Raw genomic sequence first — 21,943 nt, forward strand, 5'->3', positions numbered from 1 at the left:
CATGTCGTTAAGCATACAGCACTCTTATAGCATGCAGATGTCTCCTTGAAGCACTACAGAGTCGAGTACCGTAGGAGGGGCATAAAGAGCGGGGGTGCACTAAGGCATATAAGTGCCTTATCTGCACCGCTAAGAAGCAAGCCCATAAACATGCTATGGGCGGACCTTCGTGTCCCTTCGGCGAGTTAAATAAGAAGAAGCCGTGAGAGTCACACAGCTAAATCTTAACCATTGTGCAGCAGCCCAACAGCTGCTGTGGCAGTCGGTCTCGGAGTCGAGGACAGATGTCGCCCTCTTATCAGACCCGTACAGCATCCCTGCCGGCAACGGCAATTGGGTGTCGGACGGGTCTGGAATGGTGGCAATCTGTACAACGGGAAGGTTCCCGGTTCAAGAGGTAATACACCCCTCCGCCGAGGGTGTGGCGATTGCCAAGATCAATGGTGTGTTCTATTGCAGCTGCTACGCCCCACCAAGGTGGCCAATAGAACAGTTCTACCAGATGATCGACAGGCTCTCGTCGGACCTCGTGGGCCGGAAACCGGTAGTAATAGCGGGAGACTTCAACGCTTGGGCAGTGGAGTGGGGCAGCCGCTGTACAAATAGCAGGGGTCAAGCGCTAATGGAAGCGTTTGCGAAACTCGATACTGTGCTAGCTAATGATGGCTCCGCTAGTACATTCCGTAGAAACGGAGTGGAGGCGTGGATTGATTTGACCTTTGCCAGCCCGAGTCTGGCTCCAGGCATGGAATGGAGGGTAGACGAAGGCTACACCCATAGCGATCATTTAGCAATCCGCTTTAAGATCAACTATGGTGTGCAGCATCCGAGGGCGGGAGATCCCTGTCAGGTACGCGGGTGGAAGTCCAATTACTTCGACAGCGAAGCTTTCACCGCGGCCCTGGGACTGGAGGCCAACACCGACAGTCTAAGCGGGGATGCGCTGGTAGCTGTTCTATCACGCGCGTGCGACGCCACTATGCCGAGAAAAACACTGCCAAGAAACGGTAGATGCCCGGTATACTGGTGGAATGCCGAGATTGCAGCTCTACGGTCAGCCTGCCTCAGAGCTAGACGTAGGATGCAAAGAGCTCGCACCGAGGATGCAAGAGAGAACCGCCGTGAAGTGTTTCGAGCTGCGAAATTAGCCCTTAACAAGGCTATTAAAAGCAGCAAGAGAGCGTGTTTCGACAACCTGTGTGAGAGTGCCAACGCGAATCCGTGGGGTGACGCCTACCGGATTGTGATGGCCAAGACCAAAGGGGGCTCCTCACCCCCAGAACGGTCTCCGGACCGGTTGGCAACGATTATCGAAGTACTCTTCCCGTCTCGAGCCACAAGCCCCTGGCCACCTGCACTACGAGACAGTGCGGGCACGGTCGAAATGGTGGCTCCAGTGACGAATGAAGAACTACTCGCAGTGGCTAAATCCCTAGCAATGAACAAAGCTCCAGGGCCGGATGGAGTTCCAAACAACGCTCTCAAGGCAGCGATCATAGCGAACCCGAACATGTTCAGGCTAGCTATGCAGAGATGCCTTGACGAGTGCCGTTTCCCCGATAGATGGAAAAGGCAGAAACTGGTGCTGTTGCCGAAGCCCGGGAAGCCGCCAGGCGACCCATCGGCGTACAGACCAATCTGTCTGATAGACACGACTGGCAAACTGCTTGAGAGGATCATCCTCAACAGGCTCACCCCGTACGCGGAAGGTACGGACGGTCTGTCAAGCAACCAGTTTGGCTTTCGGAAGGGTAAGTCCACAGTGGACGCTCTCAACTCAGTGATAAATACTGCCGAGATAGCGATCCAACGAAAAAGGCGAGGTATTCGATACTGTGCGTTAGTGACACTTGACGTGAAGAACGCATTTAACAGCGCAAGCTGGGATGCCATCGCGCTCTCGTTACACCGGCTTAGCCTACCGGTGGGTCTGTACCGGATCCTGGAAAGTTACTTCCAAAACCGCGTACTGATATACGAGACCGATGCCGGTCAGAAAAGGGTTCCGATTACCGCCGGAGTCCCGCAGGGCTCGATCCTAGGCCCAGTGCTATGGAACCTCATGTATGACGGGGTTCTGAGACTGAAGTTCCCTCCTGGGGTCAAGATCGTCGGCTTTGCCGACGACGTAACCTTGGAGGTCTACGGGGAGTCAATTCCTGAGGTAGAACTAACCGCAGAACACGCGATTAGCACGGTGGAGGAATGGATGAGCGCGAGAGGCCTGGAGCTCGCTCATCATAAGACGGAGGTAGTTATCGTCAACAACCGCAAGTCGGCACAACATGCAGTTATCCATGTGGGAGAAGTCGCGATCACTTCACAGCGAAGTCTGAAGTCTCTCGGAGTCATTATAGACGACAAGCTGACCTTCGGCAGCCATGTCGACTATACGTGCAAGAGAGCGTCGACTGCTGTTGCGGCACTATCAAGAATGATGTCCAACAGCTCAAAGGTGTGCGCCAGTAGACGTAGGTTACTGGCAGGCGTTGCCGTATCTATCCTCAGGTACGGCGGCCCGTCATGGTCAAGAGCACTGAGGGTAACCAGTTACCTACAGAAACTGGAGAGCACCTACCGCGTGATGTGCCTCAGAGTGATATCTGCCTACCGCACGGTATCACACGATGCATCCTGCGTGATAGCGAGCATGATGCCAGTCGGGCTGGTCATTCGGGAAGATGAGGAGTGCTTTGAGCTACGTGGAAATAGGGGAGCCCGCGAGCGCACCAGGGTGACCTCGGTCGCCAGATGGCAGCGTGAGTGGGACAACTCCTCGAAAGGTAGGTGGACCCACCGGCTGATACCTAGCATATCGAGCTGGGTGGGAAGACCCCATGGGGAAGTTCACTTCCACCTGACACAATTCCTGTCAGGCCATGGCTGTTTCCGTCAGTACCTCCACAGGTTCGGGCACGCGGAGGTCCCAGTCTGCCCGGACTGCCCAGGTGTAGATGAAACTGCCGAACACATACTGTTCGTATGTCATCGGTTCGACGTCGAAAGAAGAGCAATGCTTGACGTCTGTGGCAGGGACACAACCCCGGATACCCTTATTCAGCGGATGTGTCAAACGGTGGAGAAGTGGAACGCAGTCTCGGCTGCTACCATCCAGATTGCCAGTAGGCTACAGGTAATCTGGCGAACCGAGCAACAGACGGCGGGCACGGCTAACTAGTGATTGGTTAGCTGGAGCGAAAAAGGCCAAGCGCAAAATAAGAGAGTGAATGGTCTGTTCATGCCGAGGTAGGTTGGCGCAGCGAATGGCAACCGCGTAAGGGGTAAACCCAGCCACCCCGAAGCAAGACAGAAGAGTGAGTGTGTAGGCGTATAAGTGGACTGCCTCATGCCAAGACGGGAGGGTCGTAGCGTAGTATGTTGGAACTAAGCTATCGATGCCTCATGGCGTGGCAGAGGAGTGAAAGGGTGAGCATCCAAGTCAGTCTCACATTGCATGTTAAGGGTGAGCATAAAAGTCAGCCTCACAGGTTGGTAGCGGCTAGCACAAAAGTCAGCCTAGCAAGGAATGAAAAAGGTGAGCACAAAAGTCAGCCTCGCATGGTATGTCAGAAGTGGGGCCTAAGGAAAATGTCCCACATGGGATGCCAGAGGGAGTGACAAAGGTACAATAGAGTGGCACGATTGAGAGTGAATCAGGTGATAGGGTGAGCACCCAAGTCAGCCTCACATGGATGGGTAGGGCGAGCACAAAAGTAAGCCTAGCAAGGAATGAGTAAGGTGAGCACACAAGTCAGCCTCGCATGGAACGTAAAAGGTGAGCACAAAAGTCAGCCTCATGTGGGAGTGTTTGAGAGTAAATCAAAGTGTGATTGAGAGAGCACCCAAGTAAGCCTCATACAGGATGTATGATCGCGTGAGTGAGAGTGAATGAGTACATTCAGTACAGCCATCCCCCCAGAAGTAATACCGAGAGGTAGTTCCTGGGAGGAATGATGGCGGAGCCCAATGGAGTTTAGTCGGTATTAATGGCTGGTCACCATTCGAGTCCGACACGCCCCCAGTGCACCCCGTGTGGTAGATTGGACCCTACCGTTAGCACGTGTACTGGGCTAGGACATAAAGGTCTTCTCCATTGTAAAAAAAAAAAGAGTCGAGTACCGTAACTATGGTACGGAAAACTAAGATCATACGAATGCATTAATGAATAGGATAAAAATGAGGGGGCGTAGATGACTGCCTTGCGGACGCCGCTAAGTACATTAAACATGCTTGACCGCGTGTTATTTATGCAAACAAATGTGGACCGATCAGTCAACCATTTTGGAAATCCCAGCCGCTGTAGTTTCCGGATTGCGATGTAGTGAGGTACTTTGTCAAAAGCCTTAGAAAAATCTATATAAATATAATCCACCTGCTGGCGATTCTCGATGAAATGGGCTGATATTCCGAGATTAAGTGGGGAACAGCTGCATACATTACATTGTAGACAAACTTTTCGAGAACTTTAGGAAGACAGGTTAGTAGGGAGATACCTCTATAGTACGCGACGTTGTGAATGTTTCCAACTTTATCAACAGGAACGAAAGCTGCTTCTTCCCACGTCGTAGGAAAAAAATCCTTCAGTTAGCAAACGATTGAAGATGAAGCACATCGGAAGAGTCAGCGCGTAAGCGCAGCTTTTTATCAATTGGGGCGATACTCGATCCAGAACAAGTCCTTTTGACGTATCAATGGCAACCAGAACTTTTAAGACGTCGGCCTCACTAAGAACCAGACGAGGTAGCATTATGTTGTACGATGGCAATGTTGCTAAATACTTATCCGAAGCGGTGATGCAGTCGCTGTTGAACACATCACGAAAGAAATCAGCAAATAGATTCACGGCCTCAGCGGAGAGGGAGTGGAGGAGCTGTTCCCTAGAAAAAAAATGTCAGTTGGTGTAATACCAGAACGTTTTCTGCGATTCACGAAGGACCAAAACGTTGCGGAATGGTCACGGAGACTACTTTGCAATCGATTCATGTACTCGCGAAAAGCGTCATTCCTAGCGGTTTCATACTGCTCAGGCATGGCAAAAGCACCGAACGGTGCTGCTCGGTGGGCACTTCTACCAATAAACACGCCACCAAGAGGATTGAAGTTGGCACGCCGTACCGGTGCTCAACAGCAGACACCGGTCGCCGATACCAAGGCACCGGTGTCGGTGCCAGCGCATGATATTTAACCACCGTGCTCGTTGCTTCGGCAAAGCACCGACCCGAGTGTTTCTGACTTCGGTAGGCACCGTAACCGAGGTGCATCTCACATCGGCAGGCACCGCAACCGAGGTGTTTCTGACATCGGCAGGCACCGTACCGAGTGTTTTTAAATTCGTAAAACACGGCAGCTTATATTTCGGTAGCGATTATCGCCGCGCTATTGCTGTCGCTTGGTAAGTGGCTCAAAGCAATTTGTGCGTTCATATGCATGAACGAGCTTGGTACTTTATGAAGAATCTGTAATGCATTATACAGTAAGGAAGGATTAAGTAGGTATGCATGTAGGAATTATAAATAGATGAATGAATGGATTTAAATTGGCGTTGGTACTGAAGTCGAATTGTACATCTTAGCCAACTCTTACATCAAACAACCTCAGTCCAAGTATTACGTTTGAAGACCATAACTGACCTTTATTCAGTATCAAAATTAAAAAGATTCTTCTGCACTTCGAAATTTAAATATCGTCCAGTCATTTGTATTCTTTAAAAATAAGAGAAAATTCTCTTCTAAAAACTAAAAAATTTAATATTAAGACTAACTATTTAATGATTAATAGCGATTGGATTGTAACCTCCACATTTGTATTACTAAAAGTATCATTGAAAGACTAATATGTCAAAGTTTTCCGCTACTTAGTACTAAATAGATCAGTTTGAAAATTTTATTCAGGTATGGAAATACATATGCGCCTAAATTGAATTGAAAAGCAAATAGGAATGCGTGATAGAAAAAAATGTTGATTTTAAATATTTTTATTCGGTCAACTTTAGGACCAATATTTTCAGTCTACCTTTCGGGCAAATGGTAGTGGGTCCAACTAGTTTGTATTCCAATTTTTAGATCTTGGGTTTTGTTCAATACAAATCATCCTATTTTGTCATTCTAATAAATTCAATCAAATATACTGTTCATTTGTCAAAATTTACAGTAAAAGTAAAAAGAAACAACTTACCATATGATAATACGCAAGCGAAATAAGTCAACTCGCGTGGGAACATATCATTTACATACGCGTTTAAATTTCTATGACTTACACAAACCCAACACAAATTATACCGATGGTCTATTGACGAACCAAGCCAAATTCAAGTATCATTTCTTAAGAACGTTGTTAACATCTTATAGATGCAAAGTATGCACACATATTTTTTTTTGTTTTGCTGTGGAAAAAGGGAAATTTATTCCAAATAATAAACAGATCAGATTCGAATATCCGGGGATTTAAAAAATCTTACCCCGGGTAATCGAATCTAAAATAAAATATGTTAAATGTAAATGTATCAATTTGGCTCTGTTCAATTTGTAAAATTCCAAGGTGTGATTTGTCTTTTCAGTTGCTTTTCATTTATATAATATATTGTTAACGGGTTCATGATATATTTCAGTTTTGTATAGCTATTTGTGCATGAATTCTCAAACAAACTTAAGGTGTATTTATTGCATTACAGGTCACATTATCCGGGAAATCATTGGTCTGTTATTCGATTTTCTGGTGTAAGTCAATTAATTTTTCAACATCTAAAAAAATAAAGTAAATTAATGAGCTTTTCGTTGGTGTTGTGGTGTTACATGCTTTAGCTAACTTCTCGACGTTTAAGTGAGAGGAGTCTCTTCCTGTGCGTAGTGCTTACACAAAGCATAACTTCATTGACCAATATTGTACTGGATAGTCTGGTGGTCAATATGCTTTTAGTTTTCACAAACTTTCCAACTCATGTTTGCCATCTCCGACGGACTATAAAAAGTTATGTCGATGATAGATGCCCGACCGTATCAGCAAAAATCATCGCATATCCTTACATCGATCACTGTTTCCAGTACAGTTATACTCTCTATGACTGGTAAGTCTACACACCCACTATACTGTGCAAGAATTTAAATCTCTTTAGACAGTCAAATAAAATTTTATGTATCTAAAATGCATGCAGAAATTAAATTTTGCCGATCAAATTGTAAAAACCCATTTGAAGCTGGCTTTTTTATACCTTAAAGCAGAATAGATATAAAAACGACAAGGTATCGGTTCAATTATTAAAAATGCAGAATATAGCAAGACAAAAATTTAGTCTTCAGATTTCAAACTGCATCACTTCAGAATGTAGTTTGGGTAATCACTTACCATCTTGTCAACTAAATTTGTCTTTGTTTTATTGAGTTTATAGCTTATATAGTATAACTATCGAAGAACTGATAAGGACTAGGACACTAGCTAGCGATATTTATGATAACGTAGATTTTTTCTAGATTAATGCTCTATAAGTCTATAGTACAGCGAACCAAACGGCACGTCAACACACGGACGCCGTTGGATGTGCCAGAAAAGTAATGAAGTCCGGCCAAAATTCATTTCTATGCATTGTGCTGTGTTAAAAGTTTTGTAATGGCACTGGTAATGACGTATAAAGCGGAAATAAATCGTATGGGCGCACCTTGATTGTGCCCTAACGCCTTTACATACGATAACGTGTTTCAAGTAATTTTGAAAATTGAAGTTCTCTGCAGTAGGTAACTTGCTACAAATGATATGAACAATTCCAGTTCCATTAGAGTAAAGCGAATCCTCCCTCCCTTTTAACTTACCAGGACGGACGGAGTGCTTGGAATGAATATGAAATATCTGCGAAATATGATCACCTTATACATGACCTTGTTTTAGCGAAGGGCCACAATTTTATATGAGATTAGCTCCTCTGAAAATACGTTTTATTGACCGCAATGATAAAATTAGTACTGTAATTTGACATTCTAATTGAAATTAATTCTTTTTTCAAAACAACCTGGTAACCGGATAAACAGATTTTTTCAGTGTCTCCATTTTGTCAGCCTAAAAAGCACTATGAGGCAGTTCATCACTATTTTAGCTAAATATTGTAATAGAGTTTGCGACATGAAATGACTCAATACTTTATTATTACGACCAGCCATAGATAGAATGTCTAAAAATTGGTAACAAAGTTTCGTATAATAAAAATTATCCAAATACTGTGAAATACTTGCGATTGATTGATCGAAAATTCGAAACGTGTGCCCCAAATGGCGGCAATAGGAATAGATTCAAATTGAGCTAAGCACCATATGGTAATCGTTATCCGTATAGATTGGGATCATAAAAAAATAAAAAGATGTTTATCGATGGCAAAGTTCATATCTTTTGCTTTCAATTAGATATACATTTGCAAGCAGATAAAGAAATAGAATTTTCGTTAACTAGTATTTCCAAGACGCAAAATTAAAAAAAATCCACCATCCGCGATCTATACTTGCATCGAGTTTGGATATTTTATAATTACATATCTAACTAAAAATCAAACTGCCGTGATAATAGAAGTATATTTGCTGTTCTCTTTTATTCCGTCGCACCGAAAAATCTTTTTTTCTTTCTTTTTGTGCATATGCTAGCGGGCTTAAACATTCTCGCTTTGATATGGGTGCAAAGTCAAAGAGTTTCCGAGGTGTTATCCGAAGTTGAAAGCGCTCGGCTCCGGTGCTTCAGAAATTTTAAAGGACGATTCAGACGATACATCAGCTTCCGTCAACGTCAACGGAACGTCACCGTTCCGTCAGGATAAGTTACTTGCAGTTAAATGGAGGCATTCACACACAACATCAACGGCACGGAACGTTTTGACGTACGGCACGTGTGAACGGGCGCAAGAGAAAAGTATTTAACTTATCCTGACGGAACGGTGACGTTCCGTTGACGTTGACGGAAGCTGATGTATCGTCTGAGTCGCGCTTAAAGCACCCGGCCCGAGTGTTTTCCGAAGCATCCAAGCACCGGATCGAAAATTTAACACCGCCACCGACACAGGTGCTTCGTTTATAGCGGCCCTTACACGTTCAATATTTTTGTCAATACTAGAGAGTATTGACAAAAGTATTGTACGTGTAAAGGAAAAAAGTTGTATTGACGATGTGGATTTCAAACGGGACTGAAATATTGCAACAATATCGTCAATACTGGTATTGACAAAAATATTGAACGTGTAAGGGCCGCTTATCGTGTATCGGTGCTTCGCATCGAGCACTGGCTTGGGGTGCTCATTTCAATACACTCGGTTGCGGTGGTAAAATGCAGCACGCGGTGCCGTGGCGTGTTTGGACATGCCTGACTGCTGCTAGGATTGACGAAGCGTTATATGGTTAGCGTCGGATTTATGGCGGAAATATCGTTTGCGATGTTTTCATAGAACGTTTCGTAAGCAGCGATTTTCAGCGTACCACCACGGGTGCTTGTGGTCTCTTCTTGATGCGTCCCACTGGAACATTATGGCGGAGTATTTCATAGACAGCGCTGTAGCAAATCGCGACGGCCACGTCTAGCTCATTGCAGCACATCAAAATCATCTCCTGCATAATTGCGAACATCCAACCGCAGCACAAAAAGTTTGTGGTGCGGATCTATTTTCAGTAAAGAACTCCAAGATTTAAGCAGCTCAACTACATCGATGTTGTTTACGAACGCGGCATCGAGTATCCTTTCGATCACGTTCGTAAGTGAGCAGATCTGGTACAGACCGGTGGCAACCATAGATTCCGCGACATCTTCTTCTTGTTCTGATAAGGCGTTAAGAGACAAATAGCATTTCAAATCGCTGTCAAGCGACCACTGAACACGAGTGTAATCACTGATGACGAGAACACTGTCACAGCGGGTGGTTTTGTCTAACATATTATATACGGAATTGGCGTGTGCTTTGTACAACTCTAGGCCGCTCTTTGGCCTCAGGTATATACAGCAAATAAAGACAGACTGATGCGGAAGGGTGATACGTAATGCAATTAACTCAAAATTTTCAACTCTCCTTAAGCTCAGCAGAGACTCTGTGAGGGAGTTGTTTAACGCTATAAGAACGCCACCACCAGGTGATTCGGAACTGGAATACTGAAATAGCCTGAAAGCTCCCACCGTCCACGATACAACAAATAAAGTTTATTCTATTGATGGGGTTACTGCATTGGTTCTCCCATTTTCTGGTTGATCGATAAATTATCGGAATAACAAATCGGCAGGCCACGATGATGGATCCAAAGCATTACTTCTCATTGCAGGATCCCAACCGGCTTTGAAGGACACGAAATATATACGAGAATCATCTGGTCGCTTGGGAACTAGATGGACATCTGCGGGTTCTATTGCAGATAGGAATCTGGATACGAGTACAGTTGCGAGTTCGGTACTGCTTCGATCTCAACCAGAACGTGCACAACACTTCAAACGATAACTTAACGTTCCGACGATGCGTTTCAGATGTGTTTTAGTAGACTTCAACGCGGCCTCCCAAATAACACCGTCCGGTGCAATGAAATGCCATTCGAAAATTGGTGCCGTTGTTCGTGTGTAGTTGCTGAACCATTCCTCGTCGGCCAATAAATCATTTCAGGGATGCCAAAAGGCATCGATAGTTAAGTAGGAAACAGATTTCAGCTGAACGGCCTTCGTAATCATGCACACGTAGACGCATACGTATGGTTTAACCAATGCTGGACGTAGTATCCCTTGCTTGATGGAAGCGACTGGCGTAATCCACACCGGTAACGGTACAACGAGGGTACAACTTTTGCGGCGGACAAGTTTACTATTAACTGACAAGTATTAGTTGGGTTGATTCGAAAACATCGCACGCACTTTCGTGTGATCATTGGGACATTAAAGTGTGCGTTCAGATGCCAGTATCGCTATCGCATTGTGTTCATCGGGCCAATCTGCCCGACGTGAAGTAATTCGACATGCATATTCCGAAACGGTAAACGTATCACTGGATCCTTGTCTGGTAAGATGATGGGTATATCGGACAAATGTTTGCGAAACTCTCACATGTTTTTTGCAATTAGACGCTTAATCTTGTCTGCCAAATGAATGAGTTGAATAACGTGTATGATGATTTCTGTTGAACGACGCTACTCGCAAACTTGGTGTCAAATGTCGACTGGTTTGACGTTGGAGTGGACGATTTTGGCAATTTTCGGCGAAACGTAACCTATGATGTGTTGAATTGTCCAAAAACTACGGAATCTGGAGAACATCGGCTCCATACTTAAAGCTGTGGTGACGGCTCTGGAAATTGATAATCTAGGATGAGCTCCGGAGAATTGATCTTGTAGTCCATTTTTTGGAGAAATTCAGGGCCGTTTCTCCAGATGTAGCGCTTCGGGTAGTTGCCCTCGGGAAACAATGTCGGCTGAGTGTTGAAGAGATCGGACATACTGCCCATCTGTATTCAATCGTATGCTCTTGGATCACATCGATTCGGTTTTGCGCGAATAACTCTAACTGATTAAGTAATTTTCTTATTCAAGCCAGGACAATCGTACTATTGCACAATTCAATTTTCTGGAACGGTAGAATCCGTTGAGAAGCAGAGCAGCACATAACTCTTTACGAGGGATGGAGAGGCCATGCAGAGGTTTCAGTTTCTATGTTCTGGTAAAGAGCTGTAACTTTACAGAACCATCGGCCACCAGATTTCGCAAGTTCGTATGCCACCGTTGCGGAATCGGAGAAACCGTGCAGTTCAAACACAATTACTCCGTCGAATGTTGTACATCTTGGGATAGCGATTTGGTGCAAATGCGAAAAGGGTGTTTGCAGTTCTTGTCACCTTTGCGCTGTAATTTCGTCGACCGGCTCACGCCAGCCAGTCTTGAGCTGCCACGCTCGCTGAACCAAGAGCTTCCTCACTACGTATACTGGTGAAACAAGACCCACCGGGTCAAAGAATTCCGCAACTTCCGAATACATCACTCGCTTAGTCACTCATTGGTCGGTGGCGTGGACGACTTCGGGTGGTTGGTGATGAAAAGCATATCAGCACTAGGGTCCCACAACAAACGTAGCACCTTAATGACTTTGTTCAATTAGGATCTTCTTCTCGCGAACTTCTGGAATCTGCTCTGGAAATTGTTATGAATTCGACCACCATTTACAAATGGGAAAGGAGCTGTTTTGGCTGCCGTTGGCATCTTCCGACGAACCGATTCCGGATAGTACATCGTCCGTATGCGTTTCTTCTTTCACTATTCGAGCGGCGATTGGAAAATCAGGCACCAAAGACCTCGTCGCTACCCAAGTAAAAATTGAAGTTTTATAACGCGTTACAAGTGCAATCTTAGTTCTATGAGTAGCTATTAAACTACCATAACACCTCAATTGTTAGTGGGTTAGCAAAGGTACCGATGCTGTGCCATAGGTGGCAGTAGACAATTCCTGAGCCCGTAGCAATTGTGCTGGATGAGGTCTCCAAAAGATTAGCAGGAACCGTTTTGCTTCGTATGAAGTACTTGACGGTACATTTTAGATGCGTCTCCAGAAAACACTATTTTGAATTTTCTGAAGCGCACTACGGCCCAACTTGGGGCAGCTCGGTTAGACTTGGCACCAACGTCGAACCCAACTCGACATTTCATGGTCGAGCTTGATGGTCGCAGTACCGCGTGGTGCGGCATATAGTACGCAAGTTCGTTCGGTGGATCATCGTATTCATAGATCTTGTTGCAGTGTACAAGAGCGTCGTACTCCTGGAGGAACTCCGCATACTGCGCTGGAATGTTCTGAGTTTCGGATGAGTCGCTTTTATAGCATCTGAAACATCTTAAGGGCTAGAGCACGATAGTCGTCCAGTCAGTGATGAATCTTCCGTCCACATCTCGTTTGTAACTGGAAAGAAAGTGGGCTTCGCATGCTAACTTCAGTCGAATATTTGGGGATGTCCGGCACCTTTCCGATTTGCCAAAACTGTTGCATCATCTGCTGAATGTCGTCAATGGTAGCATGGTTAGTTTGTCGAATGAACTATTCAAAGTGTGTATCTCGCAACATTCGGCAGGACTCAATGTTCGATGGTGATGTTAGACGATGGGATTGCACCTGTCAATTTTGGCGTTACCAGGTACTCGAGAATGCAGTAAAATCGGATACTCGGGACTGAATCTACGTTCCTTAGCTACGCGCGAGGGTGTGCACGGCGTTGACACCAGTAATCGTAACATTCGCAGGTTTTTTCGGCAAAGCCAAGTGGTTGATTAACTCCTGTCACAAAATTCACCTGGGACCCACTGTCCAATAGGACGCGGCATGGAAAGCGTTGATTCATTTTATCGTAGTCCTGCAAACGCAAACGCTTCAAATTCTCTAGGTTTGAAAACCTAGAGGCAACTGTCGTTTACTCGAATCTGCTGATAAACAGTGTCCAAACTTCTGCTTCCCTTTTAAACTTGGGAAAGTTCTGAGAAACTACTTTGTGACCAGTTAGCTGGTAATACGACCAGCGATACAACCCAACGTTTAACTGCCGGTCTTCTTCGGATTCGTGCCTTTATCAGCCGTTAGTCGATATGTTTGCTTTGGAAAGGGTCCGTAATAATCTAGCAGTAATTTTTCTTCCACCTTCTGTTACTGGTTAGATTCCGGAGCACCACCGACAGGTTAATTTTGGCCCTTCAACGCGTTTATCTTATTAAGGTTTGATTAGCCTGCATATTAAGCACAGAATTAAGAAAAAGATTTAAAAGCGATCGAGTTATTAACTAAACAGAGTGAATTTCTCAATGTTACTAAATGCTATTGTAAATTTTCAGAGATAAACTTGGAGTTTTTAAGTTCTAGAAGTAACATAAATTAGTACATTCACCGCAACTACAACTCGCTAGCCATACCAAATTTACTTGCTGTAGTTTTACTTTTTCGTTCCCATTTATCTGGAATGCCGCGTTATTCGCTGGCAGAAATTTTCTGCATTGAAACCAAGCTCCCTGTCGCCAACAAAGTTGCTCCAGAAGAACAGTGTGCTATAATTGCTACTTACATCAAAGAACGCCTTTTCGTCAATCTTCTTTGAGGGCACCGGTGCCGCTTGAGTAGGTGCTTGAGCCACGGATTGCACTTCGGCCAAATCTGTAGATTAGATAAATGTGTACACATTTTAGAGACATTCATTACCTAGCCTACCAGTGCTAGCCGCCACTTACCGATAAATCCCTTACAGTTGCAATCCTCCATTGCATCGTAGTACCTCAGCTGATGTTTGTGCGAGTCCAGCACGAACCACCGCTGCTTCCAGTTCTTCAGTATCGCACCTCGTTTGTACAAATATCTAACGGCGAAACAGAATCAAACGGTGAACACTTGTAAAAATCGAACTTTTCCAGTTCAACCTACCCTTCATGGGTCCTATCGTCCGCCACATTACTGCTAAACTGATCGTAGTAATGCTGACTGGTGGTATTGGTTGTGTTCACACTGGACGTAACGCTACTGTTGTCACCCTGATTCCGAGCCAACGTTTGTTGATTTCCTTCGACGGCCTTATATTTGGTGCAGTTCTTCGGCACCGACTCGGCACACTTTTCGTGGTAGGTATTGCCGCAATCGACGCATCTAGAATTGGAACATGAAAAGATCAGATCCAGAATGTAGATGTTTATTCTAGGATTAAAATTACCGTAGACCATTCAGCAGAGGACCCCAGAGGACATTCCCGCAGTGATTGCAGTTGATCGGAGCCGAGTAGGCATGCTTCTCGAAACGATGTGGATGAAGGAAATTCTCCTGATGATAACCAACCTGACGGCCACGCATAATAATTTCCAGAGTAGATCTAAAATTAAAGAACATTATTTAACTGAATCGAATTTATTATAGGTATTGTCAGCAATCACCTTTTATGCAGTAATCGGCCATGCGACCTAACCAGAGCACTGCTAAACGATGCATGTCTAGTAAGCGAGTCGGAATGCGGCAGTTCTAGTTTATCCCACACCTGCCGCCACTTTTGCGGCAGCAACCCCCGTTCGGCTTCGGCATTCTTTAACTCTTCAAGAAGCCTAGAAAACGCATCAGCATCATACTTGTTCAGGCTGTCATAGCCAACGGAAACTACTTTGCGCTTTGGATGCCGCACGGTCGAACTTCCACTGCTAACGTAATCGCTGTCCTCTTCCAAACTATCACTGCTGACTAGCTCCGGATCGTATGGTGGACCTTGCGCTAACTCTTCGTCCAGATAGTATGACCACACTTCCAGCACGGAAATGGAACTCTGCGGCCGTAGCACCTGTCGGTCCGGATCAGGCGTGAACATGAAATTGTAGAAGATGGGATTCTTTGCGTGCTGCCGTTCGATGTAATCGAACAACGAAGGACCGAACTTTTGCGTGTTAGACGCATGGTTACCCCGACCGCCACCTCCTCCAACCCCTCCAGGATAGATGTTATCGTCGTCGGAAACGGTCAACGTTTCCACTACGTGTTTGTGGTGCGAATTGAGTGAACCGCGCTTGTCATCAATGGCCGTAATGCCAAAGTCTACGCGTTCCAGCTCACAATCAAACAGAAACGTTCGGAAGCGACAGCTTACATGGTGGTATGCCAGAAAGCGAAGATAGAACTCGTTGAATTCGAAGGCAAGCGGAAACTGAGATTGTATTTGGTGAACTGCGTCCAGGAACTGTAGGAATGTCGGAGCAAATGGGGAACCGGAGCTGCTGTTCGGTTTGAGATTGCTGCGGTGTCCGAATCGGTGACCAAATGCGAGCCATTCCTTCTCGATGAGAACACGGAATCCGGCAATGGTTCTGTAGTACGGATCGAGACAAAGCTGAGCGAGGGATGATATTTGAGCTGTCACGTCCCAACCGTCTTCGAGGGCTAGCGTGACGCTAGATTCCTGAAGGTCCATCAGATCAACGACGGCACCGGATAGTTGCAGCAGACCACGGATCTGCTGAAGCCACTCGGATCCTTCCACTAGGCGGGAGAAGGTTTGATCCGGTTCAGTGTTCACACAGGATGGTAAACATGATCGCATTAGCTTTTTGAAAGCGGTTCGCGAATGTCGGACGTCCGTGTAGTCTACGGGGATGAACTCAGCGTACATTTCCGACAGCTTCGCTGACTTAGACTGCGACTTTTCGCCGAGGAAGTATAATGGCACACGTTGAAAAGTGTATTGCTGCGATGACTGATCCCAGTGGTCACGGACGTCCCGAAGGGCGGCGGTACTATTGGTACCGCTGGGTTTGAGGGAGCCCCACTTGTTGTTTTTAGCATTCGAGCGAAGGGCTCCAAAGCTGGAGAAGGAAGAATTGTTCATCGAGTATAGTCCGACGTTGTTCTTGCGGCTGATATCGGGGGTGAGCGTTGACATATCGGATCGGGTCATCAAATTGTTGGCCGCCAGCGTCAGCGAATCCAGAGAAATGTTCGAATCGGACAAACCCCAAGTGTGTCGAATCGGGCGAGTGTGAGGTGTGGTTTTGATGACAGATACAAAGTAGCGATCTTGCTCTTGAAAGCTGGCAGAGTCAGCCGAAGTGTTCGACGATCCTGGATGTCCTTTGAGCATTCCCATCACTCCTTTTGCCAGGGGGATAGCACCTCGCAGCAGAGTAGCTCCATTTTTATGCCTCCAAGTGGCCGTAGGTATCCGATGGTGTTTGTAGCATCGGGAAAGATTCCGCAGAGCATCGTCACTGACGTCCTTAGGGCACACCAACATGGCTGGATATGTTCTACATAAACTATAATTACAGTTGATCGAGCTTATCCGGTATCCGGTTTGTACATCACCTAACCCTACCCTGAACCAATCTTTCACATAGCTTCGTTCCTTGAGCCTCTCCACGTCTTTGACCGTAATTCGAGGCATCGTATCGGCTCCGTCGTCGGAACCATCTTCATCCTCTGGATTCTCGTTGATCCCTGTCGCACTGCTTCCATACGTCTCCTCGAAATCTGCCCCTGGCAGAATATATTTCCGCTTAGTTGCTCCTTTCTGCTTAAATCCGGCCTTCTTTGCCGTTCGCAGTAGCGTCTTCTTGGCAAAATCTTTCAAGGTAGCATTTTTTTCTTTCACTTTATGCAGCGGCGTAGGGTTTGCCATTCCGTGGGTCGTAGCGAAAGCAAAATGACCAAACTCATCCTCCGGATGGCGAACCCTGTGTACAGTCTTGCGAAAAGCTTCGATCGATTCCTGAACCACTTCCTCGTCGAAGGCAACCTTGATCAGTTGGAATGTACAAGAACGTAGCTGCATACCCTCCTGAAGCACCTGCTCCAGATGTTGCAGGTAGATCACCGTCAGACGTTTCTCTTTGGTTAGCGATGATATCGGGAAGGCTCGAACGATACTCTGCTCACAGCAGTACGGATCGCAGGGCCATCCCTTGAACACGATGCGGTAGTTGGTCAAGAACAGGGCACCTTCGGCCGGTAACAGATTTGAATTGCCCACTTCCTTCTCTTCGCGACCATCGGCCAGCAGATAGACTCGCATAGGTTCGCCAATAATTTCCTCCCCCAGCAGCAACGAAGGATACTGCAGCTTGGGTTTCTGAATGGGAGGAATTCGTTTCGCTTCCCGATTTACCGCTTCCAGCGTTTCAATGTGCATCTGAATCACGCCCGGAACCATCTGGTGGAGGTTTCTCAGATGTTCGGCGGTAACGTTACCCTCATTGCACACTCGATCGATAAATTTACACACCATTTTAGCCACCTGTGTTCCCACCTCCCCTGGATCGTTATCCTCGAAACCTTCATCACTATGATCGCTGTGACTGTGCGACTCGATCACACTATTCGAAACGCTGGCATCGTCATCCGCATGGGAATCAATTTTCTGAACCTTCCCTCCGGTGTTCACGTCCTGCGGAATCAATAGAAACACCATCCGGTTTGCGTAGTGGATCGCTTGACTGTACAAAGTCTTCTCCTCGGAGCTGATAAGCTCCAATTGCTTTTCGGCGTCTACCGATGGCCATATCCGCATCTGATCGGCAGCGATCTCCAGTGCCGAAGGTTCCTGAACTCGCGAAAGCAATGTCGCTCGGTCCATTTTATCACGGGAGGCAGAATGAGTCAAACCATTGTCCGTAGACCAACTGCTGTACGGTTTGTCGGGATTGTTCCGGGGAAGGTACAGTTCTTTGATAAAGTTTTGAACATCGTGGTAGAAGGCGTCCTCCCAAAACTGTTGGTTCTTCCAAACCGGATGATCCTGTATGCAAGTGTAAGCAAACTGTATCACACCGGTGCACAATTTTCGGCAGAAGGTAGTCGAAAGAGGTAGTAGCGCTGCCGCCACACCGTATTCATCCTTAGAGGAATCGTCCTGCAGTGCTCGGTTCATTAGTTTAACTACCAGATCAAACTGCTGATGATCCAGCTGTTTATTCCCGTGAGCTATCTTGGCTAATTCTCTGCACATAGTCAACCTCGCATCCCGTTGCTTCAATATTCGAAGTACAGCAGGAAAACTCTTCCTGGCTTCGGTGATCTTATTCTCGAATATACAACTTATGCAAGTTTTCAGAACCTCCAACTTCCTTGCACTATTATTCACGATCGGTCGTAGCTCTGGCACCGGCTTAAGATACGGACCCATCGGAACTATCCGCGGTGTTGGCCGAATCGTTTGTAACCTTGCCTGGAGATCGTTTGCCGCTAAACCATCATTGATCACATTCTGAACCTCCTGAGAATCGATTAACGGCATCGATGGTTGATGTATCCTAGCAAACGCTCCTTCCGGTGGTCGTAGAATCTTCTGCTGATACGGCTGCGGGTTAGGATTCTCATTAATAAACAACTGCTTGGCTAACTCCTGAATGTGCACCAATATAAGATTTGGATCTTGAGCTTCCTGCTTGAGCAAATCATTCATCGAACTGTACAGTTCATCCCACGCATCACACGGCCTCCACGGAGGACCTCTCTCTGTCACGAAACCCGTAAAAAACATGCTATCCAAAACACGCGACAAAAAATCACAATCCACCAGATCTCGTGCACCCAGAAACCCCGCCCGATGAAACTGAATAATCGGCTTCGGATTGATCCTGATCAGTGTCAAACACGACCGATAGCCCTGCAACAACTGTGCAAACAATCGCATAAACACAGCCCGAATTTCCTTATCCAACATGCCGTCAGTTTTCTGCTCCCGAAACCCGTACGCTCCGTTATTGTTGTTGTTGTTATTCGGCGGAAATGCCAAATCCGCCAGCGCCAACTCCGGATGCAGTACCAACCGCAGCGCATTTTCAGTCGCTTCCCACAGTGCACGGGGAAGTTTAGCTACCGGTGGTACCAGCGATTCTGGAATATGAATCGAACCTCCGTCCAGATCGGCAATGATCACGTCGAGCACTTCGGTCACCTCCGACTGCATCGCACTGTGAATACCCATGATGAACGGTGTCGGTGTAGATAATACTTCTACCAGCGACGCCGGTAGGATCGGAATGTACACGTGACTGTAGCGGAATGGATACATCAGGGCCGTCAACGCTCGGCAGCTGTCCGTTAGGCGAGAGTAGCTGGTCGAGTGGAAGAGAATTTTGTGCTCAGTCATCACAGCGCAGAACAGAAGCATCACGTTTTTCGTGCCCAGCTGCTGGAACAGCAAACTAACGCAGGACCCCGTTACCGGAAGTGTGTGTGACAGGGGTGGCTGCAGGAGCTGTTTATCACCTGCACCGATTGAAAAGCGAACCTGTGGTCCACCCGGTGGTGGTACCTGAATACAACCCAATATACTCCCGATCAGATGGTGCAGGTGAAATTTCAAGCTCTCCAGGTACACTGTGTATATCGTACCCAGGCAGTTCCGAAAGGTTTCAATGTAATCCAATCGGGACACGATCACCAAACATTTTGGTGCGTACATGATACTGTGGTGGGTGATTGACGGAGGGCCACTGCTGTTCGCCAGCAAAGCCCGACTGGCTGCGGAAAGGTTATCGTCCTCTTCCTCCTCGTCGATGGGTTTACTGGGCGTGATGGCGATTGTCTCGTTGAAGCATAGACACGCGCAGTAGTGCCGATTAGCGTCGATATCCGTCAGGACCGATACGAAGAATTGTGGTTCCTGGCGAACCGTGGATAGTGACCAGCCTTGCGGTTGACAGAACTGAAATAGGAAAAAAAGAAACATGTGAGCGTTTTTCAGGATCAATATTGAGACCAGACGATTACCCATTCGATGCCAGCGATAAACGGTGTATCCGGCCAGTCTTTCTCTGGGAAGCGCTGAATGATCTTGCCATTTCTTATACCGGTTCCTGTGGGAAAAGAAGAGAGAATAAAACGTATGATTAATGATCGTCTAATCCTGGCATATTCATGGTTGTGCTGTACAAATGAAGACGTTTATTATTATGGGATTTTCGATTGAAGTGCACCGGTGTGGTGGAGTGCACTGGTTTTTCACTTTCGAGCAGAAGTGCAGAAAACTGGGTACATTGACACTTCTGCTCGAAGGGGCAAAACCAGTGCACTCCCCCACACCGGTGTATTGTCATAAAAAACGGCATCTGTGTTTTTACATAGAGCAGAAAAAATGTTCAGAAACACCCTGAACTCAGGGAACGGGGTTGAGCAGTCCCTACCGACTCGCCAAAACAACTACTCTTGCCGCCGAAGCTGATTCCTCTCCGGCACTACCTTACGGTATTACTTCGAGGAGGAGTTAATTTATGTGTATAGCACCCTCGCTGGTCTAACTACTTAGTAGTTGGTTCCTTCAAAGGTTTAAGGCACCACTCCTCGACACACGACTAGTTTCCAAAGAATTGGACCGAGTATAGAGGAGGAACGCCCGCTATGACTCACGTTGACTTCTGTCCTTCGTTCGTCTCGTACCGCCGCACGCTACTGTGGAAGTAGTTATTCAGGATCCGGTATAGCTAGTCGGGGACCCTCATTCTGATAACCTGTTAAACGCATTCTGCACATCTATCGTGACCACAGCGCAGTATCGAACTCGCCTTCACCGCTGTTTAGGTGTGTTCTCAGCACTCTCCAGAACTGTCTGAATTGCCTCCACTGTCGATTCTCCATTGCAAAATCTGAACCGCATATTGGACGCACTCACCCACCGTGCATTTCGTCAGCCTGTTAAGAATGATCCTTTTCCGTAGTATATACAACAAACATATAATTCTATGCGAGAACGGATCGCCTGCTGGCTTCCCAGGTTTTGGCAGCAATACCACCTTCTGTACCTTCCACATTTCGGGGAAGTTGCCTTCATCCAAGCACTTCTGCAGCACCATCCTGAACATGTTCGGAAATGGTATTCCATCCGGACCGGAGGGGTTTCTTTGATTTCAATCGCATCGACACTTCTGCTAGCTCGTTGTTACTTACCGATCGTCCGTGTTTGCTCCTTTTTCGCCGTGCGGTGTCGGTGGCCAGGTAGTTGGGTCATGCTTTGAGAAGAGACCCTCAACGATTTATCTTTAGCCACAACAGTTACTCTGTGGTGTCACAATGATTCAGATTTATCTGGATTATCTCTATTACGGTTGGTCTGCAATCGCCCTCGCCTGATGGTTGTTTCCGTTCTTTGGGGTGCACTTTAGTCTCTGCATGCAGTCTTTTTCCCCACATTATCGTAACATCCTGGACCTAAAGGAACCATCACTGTCTGTGTTCCTCCGTACCCCTTCTAAAACCGGATCGTCACGTGCACCTCGTCCAGGTTTCACCGTTGCTTCAGTGCACCTCTCAGCTCGTTTACTGTCGTGATCTCATCCAGGACCTTGCATACAATTACCGTCTCCGGACTTAAGGCTTTAACTTCTGCCTCTTCTCCGATCATCATCTCTTGCATAGTCGAGCTGTTATTCGTTGGATCTTCCTTCAACTCGAAGAGCATCTCACCTTTTTGGGATCATGCCACGTTTTCACCTAAATTCCTCAGCTCCGGATCCTCTCTGAT

At 46.4% G+C, this 21,943-nt stretch overlaps 1 protein-coding gene across 1 annotated transcript in view; it reads right to left on the bottom strand.

Moving 5' to 3' along the window:
- The window catches only part of LOC131685483 (myotubularin-related protein 13), a 65,396-nt gene that overhangs the window by 5,164 nt on the left and 38,289 nt on the right, over positions 1-21,943 (bottom strand). The window contains exons 2-7 of the mRNA XM_058969219.1: positions 20,197-20,282; positions 14,880-20,131; positions 14,663-14,818; positions 14,380-14,598; positions 14,190-14,314; positions 14,027-14,115 (exon numbers count right to left, since the gene is read on the bottom strand). Coding sequence (XP_058825202.1) covers positions 14,027-14,115; positions 14,190-14,314; positions 14,380-14,598; positions 14,663-14,818; positions 14,880-20,131; positions 20,197-20,282 — 5,927 coding nt within the window. The remainder of the gene's footprint in view (positions 1-14,026; positions 14,116-14,189; positions 14,315-14,379; positions 14,599-14,662; positions 14,819-14,879; positions 20,132-20,196; positions 20,283-21,943) is intronic.

Source organism: Topomyia yanbarensis, chromosome 2 (assembly GCF_030247195.1).
Source record: "Topomyia yanbarensis strain Yona2022 chromosome 2, ASM3024719v1, whole genome shotgun sequence".
NCBI lineage: Eukaryota > Metazoa > Arthropoda > Insecta > Diptera > Culicidae > Topomyia > Topomyia yanbarensis.